Raw genomic sequence first — 25,503 nt, forward strand, 5'->3', positions numbered from 1 at the left:
TGGGCATACACTTTAAAGAAAATGAGAGAATGGAAAAGATATATTTTTTTTTTATAAACTACATTAAATAGGAGATATGTTTGCGGTTTGTTTGCCTTGACTTCAGTCATATTCCTACTTCCTCTTGCAACCTAAGATTACACGCAGTTTGACTCCTGCATATTTTTCCCTCTCTGGTGCCTTGGTGACAGTAAGCAGGCACTAAAAAGGAATGTTATTCTGTACAGATCACAGCTGTAGTATGTGAAAGTCAGAACTCTTAAACATCTTTTCTATTGTGTACCTGCAGTGCTTGTGTTCATTTTCTAGTCTTCTGACGTATTGAATGTTGTTGAGGCGTTTAAAAAATGCTTCTGTATGTCCCCCCCTCTCCAATCAGGGATCAAACTCCAAAAGTAAAATTTGATATTTAAAGCCCAACTTAGGTTGCACAGTGGGCAGCTAAGTGGCTAGCACTTCCACCCAGTAGCACTAGGGTTGCCGGTTTGATTCCCAACCAGGTCACTATCTGCCTGGAGTTTGCATGTTCTCCCTGGGCCTGCGTGGGTTTCCTCTGGGTACTCTGGTTTCCTCCCACACTCCAAAGACATTCTGTTGGCCCCTGTCTAAATTGGCCCTAGTATGTGTATGCATGAATGTGAGTTAGGGATCTTAGACTGTAAGCTCCTTTGGGGCAGAGACTGATTTTAAAGCGTTGTGTAAAATTGGCGGCGATTTAGAAGTACTTGTAATAATAAGTCTGTCTTTAAACAAGAGGTCCTAGCACACATTCCAGAGCATCGGAAATAGGAGGAACTCGCCAGCTCTTAGTGGAGCAAGAGATAAAGTAAATATATCCCCCTACTCATCATCCCGTAGACCAGGGGTACCAAATTATTCCAGTACGAGGACCATGTTGTGTGTTTCACCAATATTTAGGGGTTGGAAAAAAGTTTTATAAATTTAATGAAAAAAATTTAAATGAGGAAGGATTTTTACTTGGTTCATTTTTTGCAATATGGTTCAGAACAAAAGAATGTTAGTTAAAAATGTATTAACAATTACCCATAATTTTCAATCTGCAGCTCTGTAATTTTCTGTAAAATGCAATATGGCTACCTGGAGGCGTTCTGTACACAGGTGGTGTACAGAGGCCCCCCCCCCCCCCCCCCCCCCAGATATGCAAGTTCCTTCTTTTGTGATTGGCTTACTGATTTTCCCAGAAGTCTGCATTAGGATACAAATAAGATTTTGAGCTTTCTCTGCAACAAAAATTTCATTTTTCTCTTTCGTTCACTGACGGACACAGCTCCATATCATCTTAGACCCTGAGCTGAGGCTCTGGTCCGATATCCCTTCACTGTGGCGGGTTCAATTTTGAGGCCGGTGTTTGCTATTACCTTGGTTTCCCAGACCTTAACGGAATAGGCGAAGCTCCTTCGCCAGGATCTGGAAAGGGGTCAACATCCTCCTGAGCTGGCGGATCAGTTGATACAGGGGCTACAGTATACATCTGTGATGCATTCTTGGATGCGGCCCCTTTTGGCTTGCAGAGTATCTGTGACTGCGGTGACCCTTTGCCGCATGATATGTTTGAAGTACTGGTCAGCTGACCAGGCTTCCAAAAAGGTGCTGACTGACCTTCCCTTTGCAGGAGACCATTTGTTCGGTGCTTCTATGGAAGCGATCATTAAGGATCTTATGGGAGGTAAGAGTACTCTGCTTCCACAGGTTGCTAAGAGCAAGGAGCCTCGTCGTAAATGTGGTCCTTTTTTTCTCGTCTCACAAGCAGGACAAGGGATCAAGAGCCACCTGTACCTTTGCGGGAGGCTCCAAGAGACCCTGAGTCGGTAAGTCAAAAATGGGTTCCACTGGCCCGCAGACAAGCCCTCCTCTGCCTAAAGGGGAGCCCTCACCCGTAGCTGGGGTGGAGGGACATCTTTGTTTCTTTCCGGACCCGTGGACCTTGCTCATTCAAGACAAAAAGGGATCCACGAGTTGGTTCGGTTACAAGATCGAGTTTAGGACCTTGCCTCCAGCAAGGTTCTTCCCTTCCAACTTACGTCTGTCCCCGGATTGGCTGCAAGGTCTTTACGAGGCGGTGCAGGATCTGTTATTACAGGGAGTAATTGGGCCTGGTTCCAGAATTGGAACATTTTCAAATCTTAATCAGATTTTATTCAAATCTGTTTACTGTTCCCAGGAAGAAAGGCAGGGTCTGTCCGATCTTGGACCTCAAGGCTCTGAACTGCTTTGAGTTGATTCAGAAATTTCGGATGGAGTCCATTTGCACAGTAGTGGCATTCCTTCATCAAGGGGATTTTCTGGCCTCTATTGATATCAAGGATGCTTAGCTTTAATATCCCAAAATATGTCAGGCATCAGCCTTTCCTTTGCTTTGCCGTGGGAGAGGAGCATTATCAATTTGTGGCGTTACTTTTTGGTCTCGACTCAGCTCCGCGGGTGTTCACAAAAGTGTTTGCCCCAGTGTTGGCCTTGCTCAGGCAAGAAAGGGATTGCTGTACTGGAGTACCTCGATGACCTTCTTCTGCGGGCGCACTCTTTGTCGGCTCTAGAGGTAGATCTGGATATCACTGTGCAAACTCTACAGGAGTTCATCTGGACGCTGAATTTTCAGAAATCCACTCTGACTCCGTCCACCAAACTGGACTACCTGGGCCTGATTCTAGACTCCGCCTCAGCCCAGGTGTTTCTTCCGGAGGTGAAACTGCTGAAGTTACAGGAGGCGATTCGGCTCCGGTTGTCCAACTGTCGGTCATCTCTCAGGACTTGCATGCAAGTGCTGAGTTTGATGGTCTCTACCTTTTTGAGGTGGTTCCGTTTGCTCTGTTGCATACCAGGCCTCTGCAGAAAGATTCTGGCCAAGTGGGACAAGAATTCTCAATCATCGGACAACCAGATTTAGTTGAGCCAGGATGGGAGGGATCTCTGATTTGGTGGCTCTGTTTCCTGCGCTTCGGCGAGGGAAGTCCTTTCTCCCCCTGTATTGAACTGTGATTTCCACAAGTGCCAGTCTGTCCGGGTGGGGTGGTGTTCTGGGCTCCGACTCCAGATATGGAGCGGTGTCCGTCAATGAACTTCAGAGAAAAGGATTTTACGGTAAGACAAAAATCCAGGTTTTTTTGGTGAGATACTCCCAAAGGGAAATCACTCCTGAAGGGATGCAGACCCAGCAGCTTTCCTTATTGGAACACTTCACTTCAAGTGCAGCAGCTGATTGGATGGAGGAAATCCCATCCTCCCATGCAAGGGCAAGTACATCATTGGTGTCCAGGGCACCTTCAGGATTGGGAGGGAGGTTATTGCCCTGAAGACTGCAGGCCTCAATACTCTGTGCAGAGAGTCTGATGATCTGCTACTAACCTTAGTTGTGAGCCAGTTAAGTTCTCTTAGTATGGCCAAGCTCCAATATGGCCCGTGGGCTGTAGTTTGGAAATCCCCTTCCCTACAGCAAATGGGCAGTTAACTTTTGCAGCGGGGAGGGGGCTCACTGAAAAGGTATATCTTACCCCATAATTCATCTTTAGGTGTTGTTTTTTCATGAAAGATAAGGTAGTTTATTCAACAATCAAGCGATGATGGGTTTTCAAAAGATAACGTATGTGTGATTATATACGCACTAGATCACCAAATGTATTCAGACACATGAACTTTTAATGGCATCCCAGTCTTGGCCCACAATTTGCAACCATAACAGCTTCAAGTCTTCTGGGATGGCTGTACACAAGGTTTAGGAGCGTTTCTATGGGAATGTTTGACCATTTCTTCCAGAAGCACGTTTGTGAGGTCAGGCACTGATGTTGGATAAGACCTGGTTCGCAGTCTCCACTCCAATTAATTGTAAAGCGCTGTGCAAACTGTTGGCGCTATATAAATCTTGTATAATAATAATCCCAAAGGTGTTCTGTCGGGTTCAGGTCAGGACTCTGTGCAGGCCAGTCAAGTTCCTCAACCCCAAACACTCTCATCCAGGTCTTTATGGACCTTGCTTTGTGTACATAAAGAGGGGGTGTGATCTGGATCAACCATACTGAGTAGTGTGCCTCCATCCCATAAAGTATACATTATACAAACAGAAACAATTGTGCCCTGGGGACTTTAAAATGAGGCTACACACTCACACACATAGTACCATAAAATTCAAATGATTTATTTTGACAATGATAGAAATGGTAAATACATAGAATACAAACATGTTTGGACTGATCAATGGTGTCCATTACAACAACATAGACAATATTATAAAATATATGCAATAGCAGTGTGAACCTGCATTCAATGCGTATATGAAACATATGTTGAACATGATAGAATGTAGTAGCCTTGTACTGTACTGACGCGTTTCGCGAAATGTGATTCGCTTTGTCAAAGTAGGTTTCTGCCATGTATCTACAAAGTAAAAAATGTTGTCAATAATACAGCTATGTTTGTATGAAATGTTCAATGTGAAAAGGAGCAAGCAGACATCAAGGCTCCATACTCACTATATCAATCTCAACATGAAAGCGCCGGATACGCTGGTCCATAAAAACGTCTAAACCGGGAGCTGAGGGGGAGACCCCAGTGGGCGCGGGGACCACAAGGAAAGCAGGATGAAAGGTGCCATGATGTATACCCGTATACCTGTATTAGATTGGAGAGATCAACCCAAAGAACCAATCAGCAATGATGGGTTTTCAAAAGATAACGTATGTGTGATTATATGCGCACTAGATCACCAAATGTATTCAGACACATGAACTTTTAATGGCATCCCAGTCTTGGCCCACAATTTGCAACCATAACAGCTTCAAGTCCTCTGGGATGGCTGTACACAAGGTTTAGGAGCGTTTCTATGGGAATGTTTGACCATTTCTTCCAGAAGCACGTTTGTGAGGTCAGGCACTGATGTTGGGTAAGACCTGGTTCGCAGTCTCCACTCCAATTAATTGTAAAGCGCTGTGCAAACTGTTGGCGCTATATAAATCTTGTATAATAATAATCCCAAAGGTGTTCTGTCGGGTTCAGGTCAGGACTCTGTGCAGGCCAGTCAAGTTCCTCAACCCCAAACACTCTCATCCAGGTCTTTATGGACCTTGCTTTGTGTACTGGTGTGTAGTCATATTGGAACAGGAAGGGGCCAACCCCAAACTGTTCCCACAAAGTTGGGAGCATGAAATTGCCCAAAATGTCTTGGTATACTGACGCCTTAAGAGTTCCTATCACTGGAACTAAGGGGCCAAGCCCAACCTCTGAAAAACAAACCCACACCATAATCCCCCCCCCCCCCCTCCACTAAATGATTTGGACCAGTGCACATAGCAAGGTCCACAAAGACAATTTGATGAGTTTGGGGTGGAGGAAGTTGACTAGCCTGCACAGAGTCCTGACCTCAACCGCATAGAACACGTTTGGGTTGAATTAAAACACAGACTGCGAGCCAGACCTTCTCTCCAACAACGTTGCTTGACCTCACAAATGTGCTTCTAGAAGAATAGTCAAACATTCCCATATACACACTCCTAAATCTTTGTGGACAGCCTACCCAGAAGAGTTGAAGCTGTTCTAGCTGCAAGGGTTGGGCCAACTCAATATTGAACCCTACGGACTGGGATGCCAATAAAGTTCATGTGCGTGTGAAGGCAGGCTACCCAATACTTTTGGCAATATAGTGTGTGTGTATATACACATATACAGTATCTCACAAAAGTGAGTACACCCCTCACATTTTTGTCAATATTTTATTATATATTTTCATGTGACAACACTGAAGAATTGACACTTTGCTACAATGTAAAGTAGTGAGTGTACGGCTTGTATAACAGTGTAAATTTGCTGTCCCCTCAAAATAACTCAACACGCAGCCATTATTGTCTAAACCACTGGCATCAAAAGTGAGTACACCCCTAAGTGAAAATGTACAAATTGGGCCCAAAATGTCTATATTTTGTGTGGCCACCATTATTTTTCAGCAATGCCTAAACACTCTTGGGTATGGAGTTCACCAGAGCTTCACAGGTTGCCACTGGAGTCCTCTTCCACTCCTCCATGATGACATCACAGAGCTGGTGGATGTTAGAGACCTTGCGCTCCTCCACCTTCCGTTTGAGGATGCCCCAGAGATGCTCAATAGGGTTACAGTCTGGAGACATGCTTGGCCAGTCCATCGCCGTTACCCTCAGCTTCTTTAGCAAGGCAGTGGTCGTCTTGGAGGTGTGTTTGGTGTCAGTATCATGTTGGAATACTGCCCTGCAGCCCAGTCTCCAAAGGGAGGGGTTTGTGCTTCAGTATGTCACAGTACATAATGGAATTCATGGTTCCCTCAATGAACAGTAGCTCCCCACTGCCGTCAGCACTCATGCAGCCCCAGACCATGACACTCCCATGCTTGACTGTAGGCAAGACACACTTGTCTTTGTACTACTCACCTGGTTGCTTCCACACAAGCTTGACACCATCTGAACCAAACAAGTTTATCTTGTTCTTATCAGACCACAGGACATGGTTGCGGTAATCCATGTCCTTAGTCTGCTTGTCTTCAGCAAACGGTTTGCAGGCTTTCTTGTGCATCATCTTTAGAAGAGGCTTTCTTTCTGGGACAACAGCCATGCGGACCAATTTGATGCAGTGTGAGGCTTTTCGTCTGAGCACTGACAGGCTGACCCCCCCACCCCTTCAACCTCTGCAGCAATGCTTGCAGCACTCGTACGTCAATTTCCCAAAGACAACCTCTGGCTATGAGGCTGAGCACGTGCACCTGAAACTTCTTTGGTCGAGTTTCAGGGTCTTGGCAATCTTCTTATAGCCTAGGCCATCTTTACGTAGAGCAACAATTCTTTTTTTCGGATCCTCAGAGAGTTCTTTGCCATGATGTGACATGTTGAACTTCCAGTGACCAGTATGGGAGAGTGAGAGCGATAACACCAAATGTAACACACCTACTCCCTATTCACACCTGAGACCTTGTAAAACTAAAGAGTAACCTGACACCGGGGAGGGAAAATGGCTAATTGAGCCCAATTTGGACATTTTCACTTAGGGGTGTGCTCACTTTTGTTGCCAGCGATTTAGGCATTAATGGCTGTGTGATAAGTTATTTTGAGGGGACAGCAAATTTACACTGTTATACAAGCTGTACACTCACTACTTTACATTGTAGCAAAGTGTCATTTCTTCTGTGTTGTCACATGAAAAGCTATAATAAAATATTTACACAAATGTGAGGGGTGTACGCGCGCGTGTGTGTATGTGTATGTATATATATATATATATAATATATATATATATATATATACACATTCTCTATTTATGTGCATTTTATGTGGCAGTTGGTACTTTGCATCTAAGTCTCCACTATCTTGGGAAAGTCTATGTGGAAATTTCCAGTTAATAACCATATTTCCCTTAATTACGCAGTACAGTATGGTATATGATGTATCATTTCAGTAAAGGTCTTGGAAATGTTTATGGGCAGCTCTACACTCTACCTCTCCCAATGCGTCCCTGTTGACCCTTCCTCTACTTATTAGCTTTCTCACTTATCAACTCCTCCTGCTCACACACTGTTATATAGTGACAGGTTTTTTTTTTTTTTTTTTTGGTTTCTGCTTTTGTGGAGGAAATTGCAATATTTCCCCTGTTTTCTTAATTTTGTTTGTTCCTTTAACTGAGGAAACACACCCAGATGTTCCTTATACATTTACCTAGCTGACATATGCCCAGCGATGGTAGCCTGTGCCCTGCATGGCAGGGTATTTATGATTTAAGCAGAAACGTAATGCTGCTACAAAACTTGGGCTGAAGATGTTGAAGCAGATTTTCCGTCCGAAAACGAAAATGAAAGAGGCAAGTCCTGCATGTTGCGAGTCCTATGATTTTGTTAAATTTTGATATTGGTGACATGGGTAGTTTTCTTCGTTCTGAAGTGAAGAGAAATGCGACATAGGACTTAGTGGCCAGTTCTGTTGGTTTTGAGTTCGATTTGCTTTGTGGTGTTTGTCATTGTTTTTTATCAATTTTCTTCATTAATGATGAGTCCCTGCCAAAGTATATTTGCAAAGTTGTTTGCTCTGGGAAAAATAGTAAAGGTGTTGCAGTGTCAAATGTGGGAGGTACTACTTTAATTATTTCCATTCTGTTAGATTTTTCTACCGTGTCTTTGGTTCAATAAAGGAACATTCTCTTATATTTAAAAAAAAATGGTGTTGCAACAGTTGTCACGTTTGGTCCAGCACAGAATGGTTCCATCTTCTGTGTGTCACACGGGGAAGTGCTTACAAGCAGTTTGTTCAGAGGGGATATTTTGCTTTCTACTGATGGTTTAATTCTGTTTTTCTTGATAAACGCACCAAAGATTTGACAATTTTACACAAATATTTTACGAGTATTGTAAATGACCATTTAGATCCTGACCAATGAGCTTGTTATACGATTTCCAGGTTTCTCTTTTGTTTAGTACTTCTGGATACAAGTGAAATACTTTGTCATGTGGAAAACCTTTGCATTTTCTATGTTGAAGAACTTGATTTAAAGAGCAAGGTGCATGGTTTGTGGCGTATGCACAATTGCCACTTTATTTGTAAATTAATGAATGTATGCTGAAAGAGAGAGCATTGTGCAAGAGGATTGTTAAGCCTTTTTATTGATTAGTGCAGGATTTTTCAACCAGGGTTCCTCCTGAGGTTGCTAGGGGTTCCTTGAAAAAATGGGCAATTTCTGACTCTCAGATAAGTTCCCAATGACACCTTGTATCTATCTGTAAGGGGGTAATATTTCCCAAAGATGTCAAGAGTAAGGAGAATTCTTCCCACTGACTGTCATACTAATGTGTCATGATTTGTAGAATTTTAATTTTTAGCAGGGGTTCCCCGAGACCAGAAATTTATTTCAAGGGTTCCCCTGTGTTGAAAAGGTTGAGAGAGGCTGAATAGGTGTATGCTCAGCACATAACCAGCAACCACATTTATAAAATATGCAACATCCCTTATAAAGCTCAGGAAAATTTTATGCAACATCCCTTATAAAGCTCAGGCAAATTTTGGAAAATGTTAACTACTTTCAGTCTGGGCCTTTTCTGGCACTTTTTTTTACATGTAAGAATCGTTTTTTTTTTTTTTTTCTAGTAAATAACTTGGAAACCCCAAACATTATTATTATTATTATTTTTTTTTTTTTAAGTAGAGGCCCTAGAGAATAAATTAAGATTTGCAATTTTTTTATGTCACACAGTACTTGTGTAGCCGCTTTTCAAACACAATTTTTTGAGAAAAAATTACACTTTTTTGAATTTTAATGCAAAAAAACACACTACATAACCCAATTTTTTTGGGAAAATATAAATGAAGTTACACAGAGTAAATGGATACCAAACATGTCACGCTTTAAAATTGTGACCGCCCCTGCAACAGCGACAAACAATGTAAATTTTACTAGCCATAGGCGACGCTTTAACCACTTTAGCTAAAAATAAAATGTTTGTCCTTTTTCCCCACAAAAAGTTTTATTTTGGTGGTATTTGATCACCTCTGTATTTATTTATTTGTTTATTTTGTGCTTTAGACCCCGTTCACACTGGGGCGGCTTGTCAGGCGACCTGCCATAGAGCCGCGGGTCGCCTGCCATAGAGTAGCACAGGACCCGTTCTAATAAGAGCGACACAAGTCGCTCCGACTTAGAAAAAGGGTCCTGTACTTCCGAAAGTCCACTGACGTACGGGTATGTATAACCACTGGAAGTCCAGCAACGATGCTAATGTGTAGGCAAGCCCCTCCAATAATACTTTCTTATTTTATCTAGAATGGCTTTAAAGTGGTTGAAAGGCAGATGTTTATCTTATTGCATTATATGCATTAGGATAAAAACCTGTGTGCAGCAGCCCCCCTAATGCTTACCTGAGCCCCCTCTCGATCCAGCGATGTCCATGCTAGTCTCGGCCATGTGGGACTCCCCTCCTCATTGGCTGAGACACAGCAACGGTGCCATTGGGCCCCGCTAAAAGTCAGTTAGCCAATGAGGGGAGAGAGGAGGCAGGGCTAAATAAACCACAGCTCTGTATCTGACTGGATACACGGTGCTGTGACTCGGCTCGGGTGCCCCCATAGCAAGCCGCTTGCTGTGGGGACACTCAAAGGGAGGGAGGGGTAACCGGAGGATAGAAGAGGGATCCGAGAAGAGGAGGGCCCAGGTTGCTCTGTGCAAAACCAACTGCACAGAGCAAGTGAATATAACATGTTTGGTATTTTATTTAAAAAAAAAAAAAAAACTTTACAATCACTTTAAATGTGTGCATGTCTGTAGTAAGGACATTTTATGCCAAGCTTCTCTAAGTTTTAAGGATTGACGAACCACACTAATTTGTGGCTCTAAATATACTTTCTCTTTCTTTCTTTGACGGACACAGCTCCATATCTTCTTTGATCCTTGGCTAATGCTGCTCTCCATAGGAGTAGGACTAGGCAGAAACAAATTTGACTATGCCCCAAGGGCAGTCCTGGGGGGTATAATTCCCACTTCCTGCTAGAGGACTTCAGTTTTTTTCTGCCTAGTCAGGAGTAAGGACCTAGTTCCTTGCTGGGATTTCTGATTCTGGCATTTTTACCTTTTTTAAATGCATTTTTTTCTTATTTTCTGTTCCTGTGAGAACTACAATCAACTGCCGGACTGCGCAGCACACTGGATATCCTAGATCCTCATGGTCTTCCCAGTCTAGCCAGTGACCGCAACCCAACTTTAGCTCCGCGCTAGCTTGACCGCGACATAGCCCCATTGGACGGGGGCTGGCTGGCGAGTGAAACGCCTCACTAGGACTCATATCCCTGTTCACAACATTGGTGACGACCTGTGTTGCAGCGTACCTCTGGCCATAGCACCCCCATTCCAAGGTGGTGCGGTGGACTGCTCAGAGTGGTGGCCATTGGTTCCCTGGTATGGTGAGTAGTGTCCCCCATAGCTCTCTTCTCGGAAAATGTTGGGGTGAACGCAAGCACCTTTCCTCGGGTTGGTAGGCCCCCCTATGTGTTCTTCCTCTCCACCTGGTGTTACTGGCGGGGTTCTCCTGCATATGTACCCTCACCTACCCCCCCTTAGACCCCCCTTCCCAGGTTGGCTTGGCTACTTTCAGGGGTCATGGGGTGTTGGGCTGAAGGGGGAGTGCGCCGCTGGTGGCTACAAAACACTCTTAAATGGTCAGGGTGGGGGTTCCTGTTAGGGCCCCCCTGGCGGACTACAGGTACCTGGAGTCCTAAATGCTGCGCCACCTTGCACCGCCTTTATTCTGTGGATGTTTATTCTGTAGCTTTGGCAGCCATGTTTGTGTAGTCTGGCAGCCATGTTTTCGGAGTTTCCCATTGAAATCAATGCGGCAGTCATTTTCTTATAGCCTGTGGAGAGGTGGTGGGCCTCTAGTGCCAGTGACGGCACTTCCTCCTTCTCTCTGATCGCCGCATGGCAAGCTGCTGGGTGCTCTGCCTCCTTCCCTAAGCTGATGGCGGTGAGTCCCTGTGGTGTACAACTCCCTCATTCTGCTATAGCAGCGCCGCTGGTGCGCTAGGGCTTGTAGTACTACCACTGCCGCGGTGATGGGGGTTTTTTATTGCAATTTTTTTTACATATTGCGGGTGGCCTCTGGGTTGTCCATGGAGACCCTGGAGCATGTGTCACCACCTAACCCACTCTTGCAAGCTGCCGGACCCTCTGGCGGTCACAATGGCGGTTCTGCAGTCACTTGTCAAAAGTAGATATAGTCCTTTCAAAGCAGCCTAGTAAGAAGTGCCCCCCGCCTTCACCTGTATTCTCTGCCTCCTCAGAGTCTGAGGTGAATTTGGCCACCGCGGACGTGAGTCAACTCACCGGGTTTGTGTCCACGCACCTTGAGTGCTCTGACATGAATCCTCTTCTACTACAGCTGCGCATGAAAAGGTGTTTGTGGAGGCACTGATTGTATCAGTGTGGGAAACTTTGAAATTGTAGGACACAGCTAATGCTGCGTCAGTGCAATTTGGTGGCTGCAGACCATCCAAGGTTCCTGCCTGTTTCAACGAGATTGTCACTAGTCAGTAGGGATCCCCAAAATGCATGGTTGGGATATCTAAGCGTTTCGCTAGAAGATATCCTTTTAAAAAGCCTCTTTTGAAGAAACTGACAGTGCCACTGGTGGTGGATTCTCAGGTTTCCAGATTGAATAAGGCCACGCTTCTTCTGGTGGAGGATTCCCCGACTTTTAAAGACCCGGTGGACAAGAGAGCTGATGTGTTGGTCCCTTACTTTTCAACTAACTGTGGCAGGTTCAATGCTGAGGCCGATGTTTGCCATCACCTTGGTCTCCCAGACCTTAACGGAATGGGCTAAGCTTCTGCGCCAGGATTTAAAAGGGGATCAACATCCTCCTGAGCTGGCGGATCAGTTGATGCAGGGGTTACATTAGATCTGTGATGTGGCCCCTTTAGCCTGTAGAGTGTTTGTGACAGCTGTGACACTTCGACAAACGATTTGGCTGAAATACTGGTCTGCGGACCAGGCTTCCAAAAAGGTGCTGACTGATCTCCCTTTTGTAGGAGACCTCCCGTTTGGAGCTTCGATGGAAGAGCTCATTAAAGGTCCTACGGGAGGTAAGCGTACTCTGCTTCTACTGGTTGCCAAGACCAAAGAGCCTCGTAAACATGATCCTTTCTTCTCGGCTCACAAACGGCCCTTTGGGCTCGCAAGAAAAGGGACAAAAGTCCACCCGTAACTTCGTGGGTGGTTTTAAGAGGCCCTGGGCTGGTAAGTCAAAAACAGGTTCCACTGGTTCCACAGACGAGCCCTCCTTTGCCTAAAGGGGAGCCCTCACCCGTATCTCGGGTGGGGGGACGTCTTCGCTTCTTTCCAAACCCGTGGACCTCTCTCATTCAAGACAAATGGGTCCACGAGTTGATTCGGTCCAGTTACAAGATAGTTTGGGTCCTTGCCCCTTGCAAGGTTTTTTCCTTCCAACCTGGCCTGTCCCCAGACTTGGTGCAGGGCCTTCACGGGGCAGCGCAGGATCTGTTATCACAGGGAGTAATTGTCCCAATTCCGGAGTTGGAAAGTTTTCAGGGATTTTATTCAATAGTAGCCGGCATTCTAATGTGAGCAGAACGATATGTTCCAGCCCTCTCTGCTGTGCACATGCCAGGGGTGGAAAATTAACAGGTGGACTACCTCAGTCGACAGGCGTTGGTGCCTGAGCGAATGGTCTCTTCACCTGGAAGTGTTTAACAACCGTGTGTCCGGTGGGGGACTCCCGATGTGGACCCGTTGGTCTCTTGTCTCAACCAGAAGGTTCAGAGGTTTGTGGCAAGATCTCGGGATCCTTTGGCTGATGCTCTGGTGGCCCCTTGGGATCAGTATCATCTGATTTACGCTTTTCCTCCTACAGCTTTTGCAGAGGCTTCTGTGCAGACTTGAAGCAGAAGGGATTCCAGTCATGCTGGTGGCTCTAGACTGGCCTCACTGGTCTTTGTACGCAGGGCTCGTAAGGCTGGTAGCCAATGCTCCTTGGAGACTCTCTCTCAGAGAAGACCTTTTGTCTCAAGGGCTGATCTTCCATCCTGCTTTAGTCGCTGGCTTTACCAGCATGGCTATTGAAAGCCAGGTACTGAAGGATAGAGAGTTGTCGGATTCGGTAATTCCTACACTGTTAAAGCTAGAAAATTTACTTCTAGGAAGATTTATCATAGAGTTTGGAGGGCGTACATTTCTTGGTGTGAGTCTCAGGGGGGGTTTCTCCCCGTTCCTTTTCGGTGTCCCATCTGCTGGAGTTTCTACAACGAGGTGTAGATCAACATTTGGCTCTGGGCACCATTAGGGGCCAGATTTCCGCCTTGGCAATTTTTTTTCCAACGGCCGTTGGCTGCAAATTCTTTGGTTCACACTTTCATCCAGGGGGTTTGCCAGTTGGCTCCTCCAGTGAGGTCTCTGGTACCTCCGTGGGACCTCAATTTGGTATTGTTGGTTCTTCAAAAACCGCATTTTGGAAATTTTCTTGAACTTCCTCTGCTCACTTTGTCACAGAAGGTGTTTTTTTTTTTTTTTGGTGGCTGTTACTTCTGCACGCAGGGTGTCGGAATTGGCTGCATTGTCTGTCGATCACCTTACCTGGTGATTCACAGGGACAAAGTGGTGCTACGTCCCTGTCAGTCTTTCCTTCCTACGGTTGTCTCGGGTTTCCACATAAATGAAGACATTGTGTTGCCTTCCTTGTGCCCTAAGCCGAAACATCCTAAAGAAATTGCTTTGCATTTCCTGGATGTGGTTCGGGCAATTAGGGTTTACCTGCCAGCGACTGAGTATATTTGATAATCTTATTCCTTGTTTGTCCTTACTGATGGATCTCGTAAGGGGCAGGCCACATCTGCTGCAACCATTTCCGGATGGATCAGGCAGACGGTGGTGCAGGCCTATTCCATTAATGGTCAGGCTCCTCCTTTTCCCTGTTGAGGAGCCTTCAACAAGGGCGCTTAGTGCCTACTGGGCCTTCCATCCTCAAGCCTCAGTGGTTCAGGTGTGCAAGGCGGCCACATGATTGTCTGTGCATATATTCACCAAGTTTTACAAGGTGGATGTACTCGCATCTGTGGATGCTGTGTTCGGCAGCAAAGTTTTGAAGGCTGCTATTGCAGAGGCTCCTGCCTCTTGAGGGTGTATTTTTTTTTTTTCTGGTGGTGACCTCCAGTTGTTTCTGGTTGAGCTCCTGGTTTACCTGGTTGGCTATGCTTGGCCCTTATGAGGAATTCTGTGCATTGCTATTTTTTCCCACTCCTCATGTTGACAATGCTTTGGGACGTCCCAAGGGTCAAAGATGATATGGAGCTGTGTCCGTCAATGAACAAAAGAACTGGATTTTTTTGTCTTACCATAACATCCTTCTCTCTGATGATCTCTGATGATCATTGATGGACACAGCATCCATCCCTCTGTAGAACTTTGTAGAACTGCTTAACTCAGGTAAATGTGTTTATTTATTTTTATATATATATATATATATATACTATATAATATATATATATATATATATAATATAATATATATATTATATATATATATATATATATATATAATATATATATATATATATATATATATATATATATATATATATATATATATATATATATAGACACATGGACTTTAAAAATCTTAAGCGACTTTAAATTTTAAGCGTTCTTAATTACAGCATTTTTTTCACACCTGCCTAAAGCTCAATACACTCTATTTTTATTTTTTTATTCAATCCTACGGGCTGAATGAAAAAAGAAAACCTGACCACTCAGGTCAGAACCGCTGTACTAACAATCGGATATTGGCCCCTTCCCTGCCAGCACACTCTGGTCATCGGCTGTCAGTCATCAATCTCAGCCTTCAGCTGAGAGTGCTAACTAGGAGCCGGTCGGCAGACTTTTTTTGGTCATGCCCCTTTAAAAGAAGCCGGGCCGATGTTCTATTGAACAGACCAATGCCGCCTGACATTCGGACTGTGTGTATAGGACTTTAACCTTTTGCATGGTTCTGAAGACCTAGAAAAATAAATGCTCCAGAGTGGTATTGTGGCGTTCTTTGTTTGTCCCAGCCAAGTGGCATGTTATTGTAATTCGGTTTATTAGAAAATGAATGGAAACCATCCTTAACCAGTTCTGGACCAGAAGGATTTACCCCTTAAGGACCAGGCCATTATTGCGGCCCTGCGTTACTTTAACGGAAAATTGAGCAGTTGTGCGACACTGTAACAAAATAAAATTGTCTTTATTTCCCCACAAATAGAGCTTTCTTTTGGTAGTAGTTAAAACATCTGCGATTTTTTTTATTTTTTGCGCTATAAACAAAAAACACGACAATTCTGAAAAAAACAATGTTTTTCACTTTCTTCTATATAACATTCCCAAAAAAATCTAAATTTTTCATCCTTTTAGGCCAATTTGTATTCTGCTACATATTTTGGCAAAAAAAAAAAATCACAATAGGCGTATTTTGATTGGTTTGTGCAAAACGTATCACGTCTACAAACTATGGAAACGATTTATGTCATTTTTATTTCTTTAATTTTTTTTATACTAGTCATGGCGGTGATCTGGGATTTTTTTAGCAGGACTGGAACATTGTGGCGGACAGATCCAACCCCTAACTGACATTTTTGACACTTTTGGGGGGACCAGTGACATTACTACAGTAATCAGTGCTAAAAATGTGCACTGTTACTGTAATAATGACATTGGCAGGCAAGGGTTGTGATGACACAGTGGTGATCAAAGGGTTAAGTGTCAGCCTAGGAGAGTGTTTTCTAACTGTATGGGTGATGGGCTTCTGAAATGACCACAGAGACCTGTGATGCTATATAGAAGGATCACAGGCGCTCTGTAAACCTTTCAGAGAGAAGAACGGTCAGCTGTGTTTACAACAGCTGACCGTCCTTCTCTCTCAGCAGGAAGCAATCACGGATGCCCGGCGGCAACCGCGGCCGCTGGTCCCGTGGACCAGCATCCCAGCTGCCTAGTGGGGGTGGAAGCACGACAGTGGCAGCACGCGCTCGCCCCCCAGTACCACGCGCACGACCATCGTAGGGCTACATCGTTTCGTGCAGCCGAGCCAGCCTGCTACAGTAAAACTGCAACGGGTGATCGGTAAGTGGTTAAGTGGGGGGGGGGCGGGTCCCGTTGACAGCAGTTGTCCCCAGAACTTTTTTCTCAATTGGATGAATTACCCTTTCATATTGCTCTACTGACAACTATAAAATTTCAAGTTTTCCCCCACTTTCTGTCTCGGTGACAGTAGCCACCTGGACAATTAGAGGGGTGAATCTCCCCAGTGGGGAAATAGACAGCAATAAAAATTTAACAGGTCTGCCCTTTCCCCACTCTAAAAAATGCCTTTAGATGATCTTAGGGCAAAGTTTTCAAAATAAGATTTATGTTTGCATATCTGTAACGCTTGCCAGCGGGATCTGCGGGCAGGAGTACAGATGTTGGGACTAGTCTGCTTTTGAAGTATGGACTTGGAATGTACTGTCCATAAGGACTTCAGTGTGGACTTTACACGAGCTGGACTGGAAGATTCTGGAAGGATCCGTTTTTTTAACTTTGTGGTAGAATGTCCCTCCTTATAACATTCCTTTAGCCCACATGTGTCAAACACAAGGCCTGGGGCCGAATGCGGCCCTCCAGGCCATTTTATGTTTGCCTTGCACCTCTGCTGCAGCTTTGCCTCCAGCTGCTTCCCGGCAACATCACAAGGAAAGGGGGTGAACTGTGATGTAAGGGAGGGTTGAGGACTCTTGACTTCTGATGGTGACGCTCTTGACATTTGATGCAAGGGGGGGGGGGGGTGCTCTAAATATCTGCTTAGATGTATAATGAGAATACTACGATTTTATGCCAATTGAAAAGGAGGGTCACACACCACTGGTATCATCCACAAGAAACTTTATTGGAGACTTCAGACAGAACACCATGGCAGAACTCTCTCTCTGAGCAGTCTCCAGGAAGGTTTCTTGTGAATGATACCAGCAGTGTACGATCCTCCTTTTCATACTTGCAGTAAATAAATATTTATACATATATAGTCTGAGAGCCAGTTCACACTACCACGACCAGAAAGTCGCCCCGTGACTGGAAGAGACTTGGAAGAGACTTGGAAGAGACTTGGAAGAGACTTGGAAGAGACTTGGAAGAGACTTGGAAGAGACTTGGAAGAGACTTGGAAGAGACTTGGAAGAGACTTGTGCACTACTTTGAAGAGACAGGCGACTTTGTCTGTGGGGAATGCCTGGCTAATCTCTTTCTTCTTCTTCCTGGAAAGTCTGATAACAAGTCGTGTCAATTAAGATAAGGAGGCGACTCCCATTGAAGTATATGGGACAGTCGGATCACAGGTCGCCTCAAAGTAGTACAGGACCCTTTTCTGAAGTCGGAGCGACTTCAGTAGTGCCAATTAAGACGGCACTGATTAACATTGCTTTTGTTATGTCAAGCGACCTGGGGCTACACAAGTCGCCTCACAAGTCGTGCTAGTGTGAATGGGCTCTTACAGATACAACCGGCCCTTTGAGAGCCCATTCACACTAGCACGACTTGTGAGGCGACTTGTGTAGCCCCAGGTCGCTTGACATAACAAAAGCAATGTTAATCAATCAGTGCCGTCTTAATTGGCACTACTGAAGTCGCTCCGACTTCAGAAAAGGGTCCTGTACTACTTTGAGGCGACCTGTGATCTGACTGTCCCATATACTTCAATGGGAGTTGCCTCCTTATCTTAATCGAAGCGACTTGTTATCAGACTTTCCAGGAAGAAGAAAGAGATTAGCCAGGCATTCCCCACAGACAGTCGCCTGTCTCTTCAAAGTAGTGCACAAGTCTCTTCCAAGTCTCTTCCAAGTCTCTAAACAAGTCTCTTCAAAGTCACGGGGTGACTTTCTGGTCGTGGTAGTGTGAACCGGCTCTGAGGGCAACCATAATGCTGATGCAGCCCGCAATGAAATTGAGTTCGTCATCCCTGCTTTAGCCCCTTCAGAGTGCTCACAATTACTTTGATGCATACAAATGACATTTTAACGTTTTTGTAGTAGGACAGTGTGTGATGAAAGCTTAAGATAAGTCTCTAACTTTTTATTTTCTTCATTGTCTGGGGCTCAGGAAGCGGCTTTTGTTGCTTTTATTGTTGTATCCCATTACCTGCAAGAAGCAGTTGCCTCTGCTAAAATTCGTCCCTGCTGTTCCTCCTCACAACTATTTATTTATTACAGGTACTTGCATATCACCAATTTATCAACAATTTATGCAGCGTTTTATGTATGTAATACATTTTTACATCAGTCCCTGCCCTCATAGAAGAAAGAAGGGTTGGAACTTCTGCCTGTGCTTTTCTATCTGTGCCTTCAGGTCCTGTTGATGACCATTTCTTATATAGGCATCATAGGGACAGCGAAATGAAGGAAAATCTCCCCAGTGGGGTCAAGAGTCGCAAACAAAAACTGAGAACAGGCTACAGGGTTTTACAAAAAAACTTTTGTATTTAGGCTCTCGCACATAGGTGGCTAAGGCTGTTCAGTGTAAGAGCCTGTTCACACTTAGGAGTTTTTCAAGTGCTTTTGTGTTAAATAAATTGCTAGAAAAGCTCAGGAAAACTGCTTCTCTTTAAAACAATGAATGCGTTCACACTGGGGCAGTTCACTTCCATTGCATTAAAAAAATAATCCTGTTTGCAGCATCTTTGAAACATGTTTAGGGAACAAAAAAAAACCACACTAAAAACGCTCCTCCCCATTTAAATCACCCCTGCTAAGCTTTTCTGGTGCAGTCACATACCGCACTGCAAAAGCGCAGCAAAAATGCTCCATTAACGCCTAGGCGTTTTGATGCGAACCAGTGTGAAAGTGCTCTAATTGTCAGTAGATTTACTCAACCTAGGTGCAGCGTACAGTTGTCTTTGTCACGAATAGGTGTGCATCCCTGTACTCATGTAAGCAGCAGTGCTATCTTAAAAATGAGTACACTGTAAGAATGTTTGCAAAAAATATAATTTCTTTACATTTTTTATTGCATAAGCCTGTATGCTTTATTTGTGTTTATGATAGCACCGTTGTATACAGATGTTGTAGCACCCTCCTAGGTAGGTGCTAGGAAAACCCATAGGGGGGGCCCTGCCTGCTTATCAGGAGGGTCCAATTGTTCAGCTAGCCTGTCATGTGTTCCCAGGTGTGTCTGTTGAGCTTGGGGAGTCTCCCCACAGTGTCCAACGAGGGCTCTTATTGGGCAGTGGAGGAAACCTGACCAATAGCACACCAGGGCTTGTATTTATCCCAGAGGGCAGAATTTGCCGCAGTGCATCCTGGGATGGGGTAGAAGTCTGAGGGGAGCACATGACAAGGGGGGTCTTTGGCGGGAAGCAGAGTCCCAGGAGGAGGGTGACGGCGGTCTCTCCTCCTATCAGCGTATGGAAAGGTCCTTAGCGGTCAGCCTAGAGGACAGAAGGTTGAGCTGAGCTGCAGTGAGAGGGATCCAGAGTGCTGAGGACCGAGTGGAGCTGCTGGGGCAGAAGTTTCCAGGAAAGCAGTTTTAAGAGTACTGTGAACTGCCCAGGATAGGGGACCACTCCAGAAGGTCTGAGGGATCCAGAAGCCAGCTAACCAGTAGGAGGCTAAGAAAGGGGATGCCAGAGTATAAGCCCCGAAGAGAAGTGTGTGTAAAGAGGGTGCCGGTGCGGGCCCTGAAGAGTTAAGCGTTGCAGCAGATGTACAAGTAGCTATCACAAAGGAAAGTGATAAGGAAGCTTTAACAAGGACTTTGGGCCACAAGAGTGTCAGTCAGTTCGGTGTTAACAGACAGCAAGTCAGCGTTGACTGGTGTTCCGTGAAAAAACCCTACCCGTAAAAAATTCCCTACCCTCGTCACTTCCGGTGAGGGTACGTCATACATCAGCTGAGCCGCTTGGCAGTGCGCATGCGCACAGCTGCGGAGGGTAGGGAATTTTCACGGGGTAGTGTTTCTTCACGGAACCCCGCCTCATTCATCAGCTGTTGCCACGCGAAATCATCTCGGCTCCAACCCGCCAGACTTCCCTCATCTCTGCTCCAGGAACATTTAATCAGCAGCGGGTCTATGAAAATACAAATCACGGCTACAGTGTTTTAGAACGTAACAGTCATTCATTTGGGACGCCGCACCTGCTGATGAGGGATGTCTCCGAGATGATTTAATTTAGCGGATGGGCATGCGCAGTGGGACGCGCTGCAACAGCGGATTAATGACGCAGTGTAAGGTTAAAAAACACTACCCCATGCAAATTCCCTACCCGCCGCAGCTGTGAGCATGCACACTGGGAAGCTGCTCAGCTATTGAATTATGTACCCTCTTAGGAAGTGACAAGGGTAGGGAATTTTCACGGGGTAGGGTTTTTTTAACGTTACACCGGCATTCAGCCAAGGTGCATTGTATATAGTTGAGCCAGAGGAGTATCCCACTCATCCCTTCTCCCATCCAAGTTCTCAATAAACCAAAAAAAAAAAAAAACAAATATACTAGACTTTTCTTTGTCTCAGTGCTCACACTTGGAGAAGATGCTTAAATGTGCTGTTGTTGCTATTGGTAACCCTGGCGGACCCACATTCGGCAAAAAGGCTGGGAATCCTGCTACACAAGAGTACAGCAGCTATTCATGTCAATAGCAGACTGTAAGTTTCGCACAGGCAGAGTAAATACACTGGCAATTAAGTTGAATGGGTGCAGTCCCCCATGAGCAAATGCCTATATGCTGTTTACTATAGCACCGTTGTATACACAAGTACAGCAGCACACAGCGATTCGTGTCCATGGCAGATTGTATGTTGCACCTGGGCTTCCTGGATGGAGGAAATACACTAGCAATTAGGTTGAACTTGTGCTGGAGCCCTTAAAGGGTTTGTAAAGTCAGAAGGTTTTTTTTATCTTAATTCATTAGGATCTTATCTTAATGCAATTGAATCTATACATTAAGATAAAAAGCCTTGTGTGCAGCAGCCCCCCTAATACTTACCTAAACCCTCTCTCTATCAGCGATGTTCACAAGTGCCCCAGCCATCCAGGATTTTCTCTCCTTATTGGCTGAGACACAGCAGCGGTGCCATTGGCTCCCACGGCTGTCAATCAAACTCAGCCAATCAGGAGAGAGAGGGGCACTCCGAACAGCCGTTCCGTGTCTGAATGGATATGCAGAGCTGCAGCTCGGCTCGGGTACCCCTACCCCAAACTGCTTGCGGTGGGGGCACTCAACAGAAGAAAGGGGCCAGGAGCTACAGCCAGGGACCCAAGAAGAGGAGGATTCAGGCTGCCCTGTGCAAAACCACTGCACAGAGCAGGTAAGCATAAAGTTTGTTATTTCAATAGAAAAAAAAAAAACGAGAACGAGACGTTACAATCACTTTAAGCCGGCCACACATGGATCAAAATTTGTCTGGTTCAGCAGGGACTTTTCCAAATTTTGATCCATGTATGGGCAGGGTGTGTTGTACAGAAGGTGTATGTGGAAAGTGCGCAGGATACTATATGGTGAAGCTGCAACCTAAATAATAATAGTGGTAAATTTGTAAAGATAAGGTGCGCTAAACTCATATAAAATGTTCCCTGAATTAGGGAAATAAATCACAAATGTGATTAACAAATATAGTGGTATAAAAGATATTCAAAGTAAGTACTATACTAACAAATATTATAACATGTGCTCTAATATATCAAATGAACATCAAAGTGAATAAAACACTCTTAGATATAATAGTGCAGAAAAAAATTGTAGAAAAAGTTGGCAAAGAATGTGTAAAGTCCAATCCAAATAGTCCAAGTGGTATAGTGATTAAAATAAACTCCTTGGTGAAAACTCCACAGCAAATCAAAGTGCAGGTGTTCCCATCACCAACTCTGGATTGGCTCCTTACCAGAAAGATGGATAACTAAGGGCGTAATATAGCACAAATCCAGGTATAGAAAAACCACAGTGGATCCCTGAGCCCACGCTAAATGAGAGGATGTGCCTCTTACCAGAATGATTCTTGGGTGTAGGCATAAACATACACTTCACAGGGGTGGTGGGTGTCCCTTCTAGGATCCCTAGGTCTGGATATGGCTCCTCCAAGGTCCGGACTTATCTCACAGTGCCCCAGAAATAACAAAACCGCACAATGGTGTAATACCTCACAAACTGTTTTAATATTAAATAAAGGTTGCACTTACACTTAAACGGCTTGTATTCGGGGCAAGTAATGCGGTAATGGAGAGAACGAAGCCGCGGCCGCCTGCAGTGCGGTCCGCGGCGATGTGTGATGACGTTGTGGCGCTCCTTCTGACGCGTTTCCTGCCAAGAGGTCGTCTACGGAGATAGGAGATGACGTTGTGGCGCTCCTTTCTGACGCGTTTCCTGCCAAGAGGTCGTCTACGGAGATAGGAGATGACGTTGTGGCGCTCCTTTCTGACGCGTTTCCTGCCAAGAGGTCGTCTACGGAGATAGGAGATGACGTTGTGGCGCTCCTTTCTGACGCGTTTCCTGCCAAGAGGTCGTCTACGGAGATAGGAGATGACGTTGTGGCGCTCCTTTCTGACGCGTTTCCTGCCAAGAGGTCGTCTACGGAGATAGGAGATGACGTTGTGGCGCTCCTTTCTGACGCGTTTCCTGCCAAGAGGTCGTCTACGGAGATAGGAGATGACGTTGTGGCGCTCCTTTCTGACGCGTTTCCTGCCAAGAGGTCGTCTACGGAGATAGGAGATGACGTTGTGGCGCTCCTTTCTGACGCGTTTCCTGCCAAGAGGTCGTCTACGGAGATAGGAGATGACGTTGTGGCGCTCCTTTCTGACGCGTTTCCTGCCAAGAGGTCGTCTACGGAGATAGGAGATCTATCTCCGTAGACGACCTCTTGGCAGGAAACGCGTCAGAAGGAGCGCCACAACGTCATCACACATCGCCGCGGACCGCACTGCAGGCGGCCGCGGCTTCGTTCTCTCCATTACCGCATTACTTGCCCCGAATACAAGCCGTTTAAGTGTAAGTGCAACCTTTATTTAATATTAAAACAGTTTGTGAGGTATTACACCATTGTGCGGTTTTGTTATTTCTGGGGCACTGTGAGATAAGTCCGGACCTTGGAGGAGCCATATCCAGACCTAGGGATCCTAGAAGGGACACCCACCACCCCTGTGAAGTGTATGTTTATGCCTACACCCAAGAATCATTCTGGTAAGAGGCACATCCTCTCATTTAGCGTGGTCTCAGGGATCCACTGTGGTTTTTCTATACCTGGATTTGTGCTATATTACGCCCTTAGTTATCCATCTTTCTGGTAAGGAGCCAATCCAGAGTTGGTGATGGGAACACCTGCACTTTGATTTGCTGTGGAGTTTTCACCAAGGAGTTTATTTTAATCACTATACCACTTGGACTATTTGGATTGGACTTTACACATTCTTTGCCAACTTTTTCTACAATTTTTTTCTGCACTATTATATCTAAGAGTGTTTTATTCACTTTGATGTTCATTTGATATATTAGAGCACATGTTATAATATTTGTTGGTATAGTACTTACTTTGAATATCTTTTATACCACTATATTTGTTAATCACATTTGTGATTTATTTCCCTAATTCAGGGAACATTTTATATGAGTTTAGCGCACCTTGTGTTGTACAGAAGACAATCTACCAGTCAACTTCTATATAACTGGCCTGTTAAAAATTTGATCAGTGCCGCTGGCTATTGGTGTATTCTGATGACAGGGAAGTCTCCCCGCTTTCAAAATACAAAGGCTCAGCGGGGAGGATTCCCCCATCGACCTTGAATGTGTAGATTGGGGGGGGGGGGTGGATCGAATCATATATGGGCTTCCCTACCAGCTCTTTTTATGTATGATTTATATTCCATAGGGCATTTTTTTAAGTGCACATTTTCTTTTTTACATGTCGATGCAATCATAAAAAGATTATTTAGTGGTTTTCATTTTTTTTGTTTTAATTTTCTTCTCCAGTTAAAAATTTAATTTGTTTGTGTAACAGTATATTACTCAATTTTAGATCTTTCAGCACAATTTAAAAAAAAAATGACTTTATTACCCCCAGATAAATAACTGTTTTTATTTGACGGGCTACAGAGTAGACACTCTGCTAGAAAATTAGCAGTACAGCCTGAGGTATTTTCTTGACTTTTTTTTTCTTTTTGGTTTGACCAAATCCATTCACTGGTTTCTCTCGTAAGCTTTTCCATTTTTCAGCTGCCACTTGTCAGTCTTTCTTGGCTGTGATCAGGATTACTAAAGATTCTGTCAGAAAACCATTGAGGAAGTTGCAGTGCTGTTTTGCAAGTTATTAATAAATAGGCCCATATACTGGTAATGGAAGAGGATGTTCAGCTTAGTGTGTCATCTCATTGGTTCACAAAATCTCTTTGCTGTTGAGGTTGAGGTAGCGGAAGCTTAATCAGACTCTTAAGTATCACAAGCTGCTTTCAGTTTCTGCAGTTAGAAATTGAGAAGAGTATAAATAAGGTTGTCAAGAAAGTCTTCCTTTTTGCACTTACCATCCTTCTCGATGTGGGCGTTGGGCCCATGGAGAAGGAGGTTAAGATCCCCGGATTTTTGACGTTCCTTTCTATCTGGATACAAAAAAAACACAGGGACAAATCACGATGTCCTCCACTACCAGATACAGACCGGCAGGCCAATGAGGTTAGTAGCAGGACTTTTGCTATGTAGCTTCACCACATCATCAACTTAAAGACTGGTCTGCAAAAGCAGACTAATAAAAATGATAGAATTTCTCAAAAATATGGAAAGTTATGCATTTTGTTTCTGTATGTACTGGTTGATGTTTTTACCACTTCCTGTGTTTTTGAGAAGGGGTGTGTGATGCCTAAATTGACTTTAAAATGTTTCCTTGTGGTACGCAGATGTGGTGTTTCACGTATGATTTAAAATGCTGCTAGCATTTCTAAATATACTATTCTAGCACACAAATTGTTACAGGTCTCATTTTTACAAAAATATTTGAATGTACAGTAGAATTCA

At 44.6% G+C, this 25,503-nt stretch overlaps 1 protein-coding gene across 5 annotated transcripts in view; it reads left to right on the forward strand.

Annotated features, from left to right (window-relative positions):
• Positions 1-25,503, forward strand: part of RPS6KA1 (ribosomal protein S6 kinase A1) — a 261,494-nt gene that overhangs the window by 135,462 nt on the left and 100,529 nt on the right. The window contains exon 1 of one of the 5 annotated variants that reach the window (XM_082246059.1): positions 7,655-7,833. The exons of 1 other annotated variant lie outside the window; for it this stretch is intronic. In XM_082246059.1, the coding sequence (XP_082102185.1) occupies positions 7,783-7,833 (51 nt within the window). In that variant the 5' untranslated portion in view covers positions 7,655-7,782. Of the gene's footprint in view, positions 1-7,654; positions 7,834-24,971; positions 25,165-25,503 lie in introns of those variants that run through there. 3 more of the 5 variants (XM_082246060.1, XM_082246057.1, XM_082246061.1) reach the window with 3 other exon arrangements.

Source organism: Pelophylax lessonae, assembly GCF_965119305.1.
Source record: "Pelophylax lessonae genome assembly, chromosome: 2".
Classification (NCBI taxonomy): domain Eukaryota; kingdom Metazoa; phylum Chordata; class Amphibia; order Anura; family Ranidae; genus Pelophylax; species Pelophylax lessonae.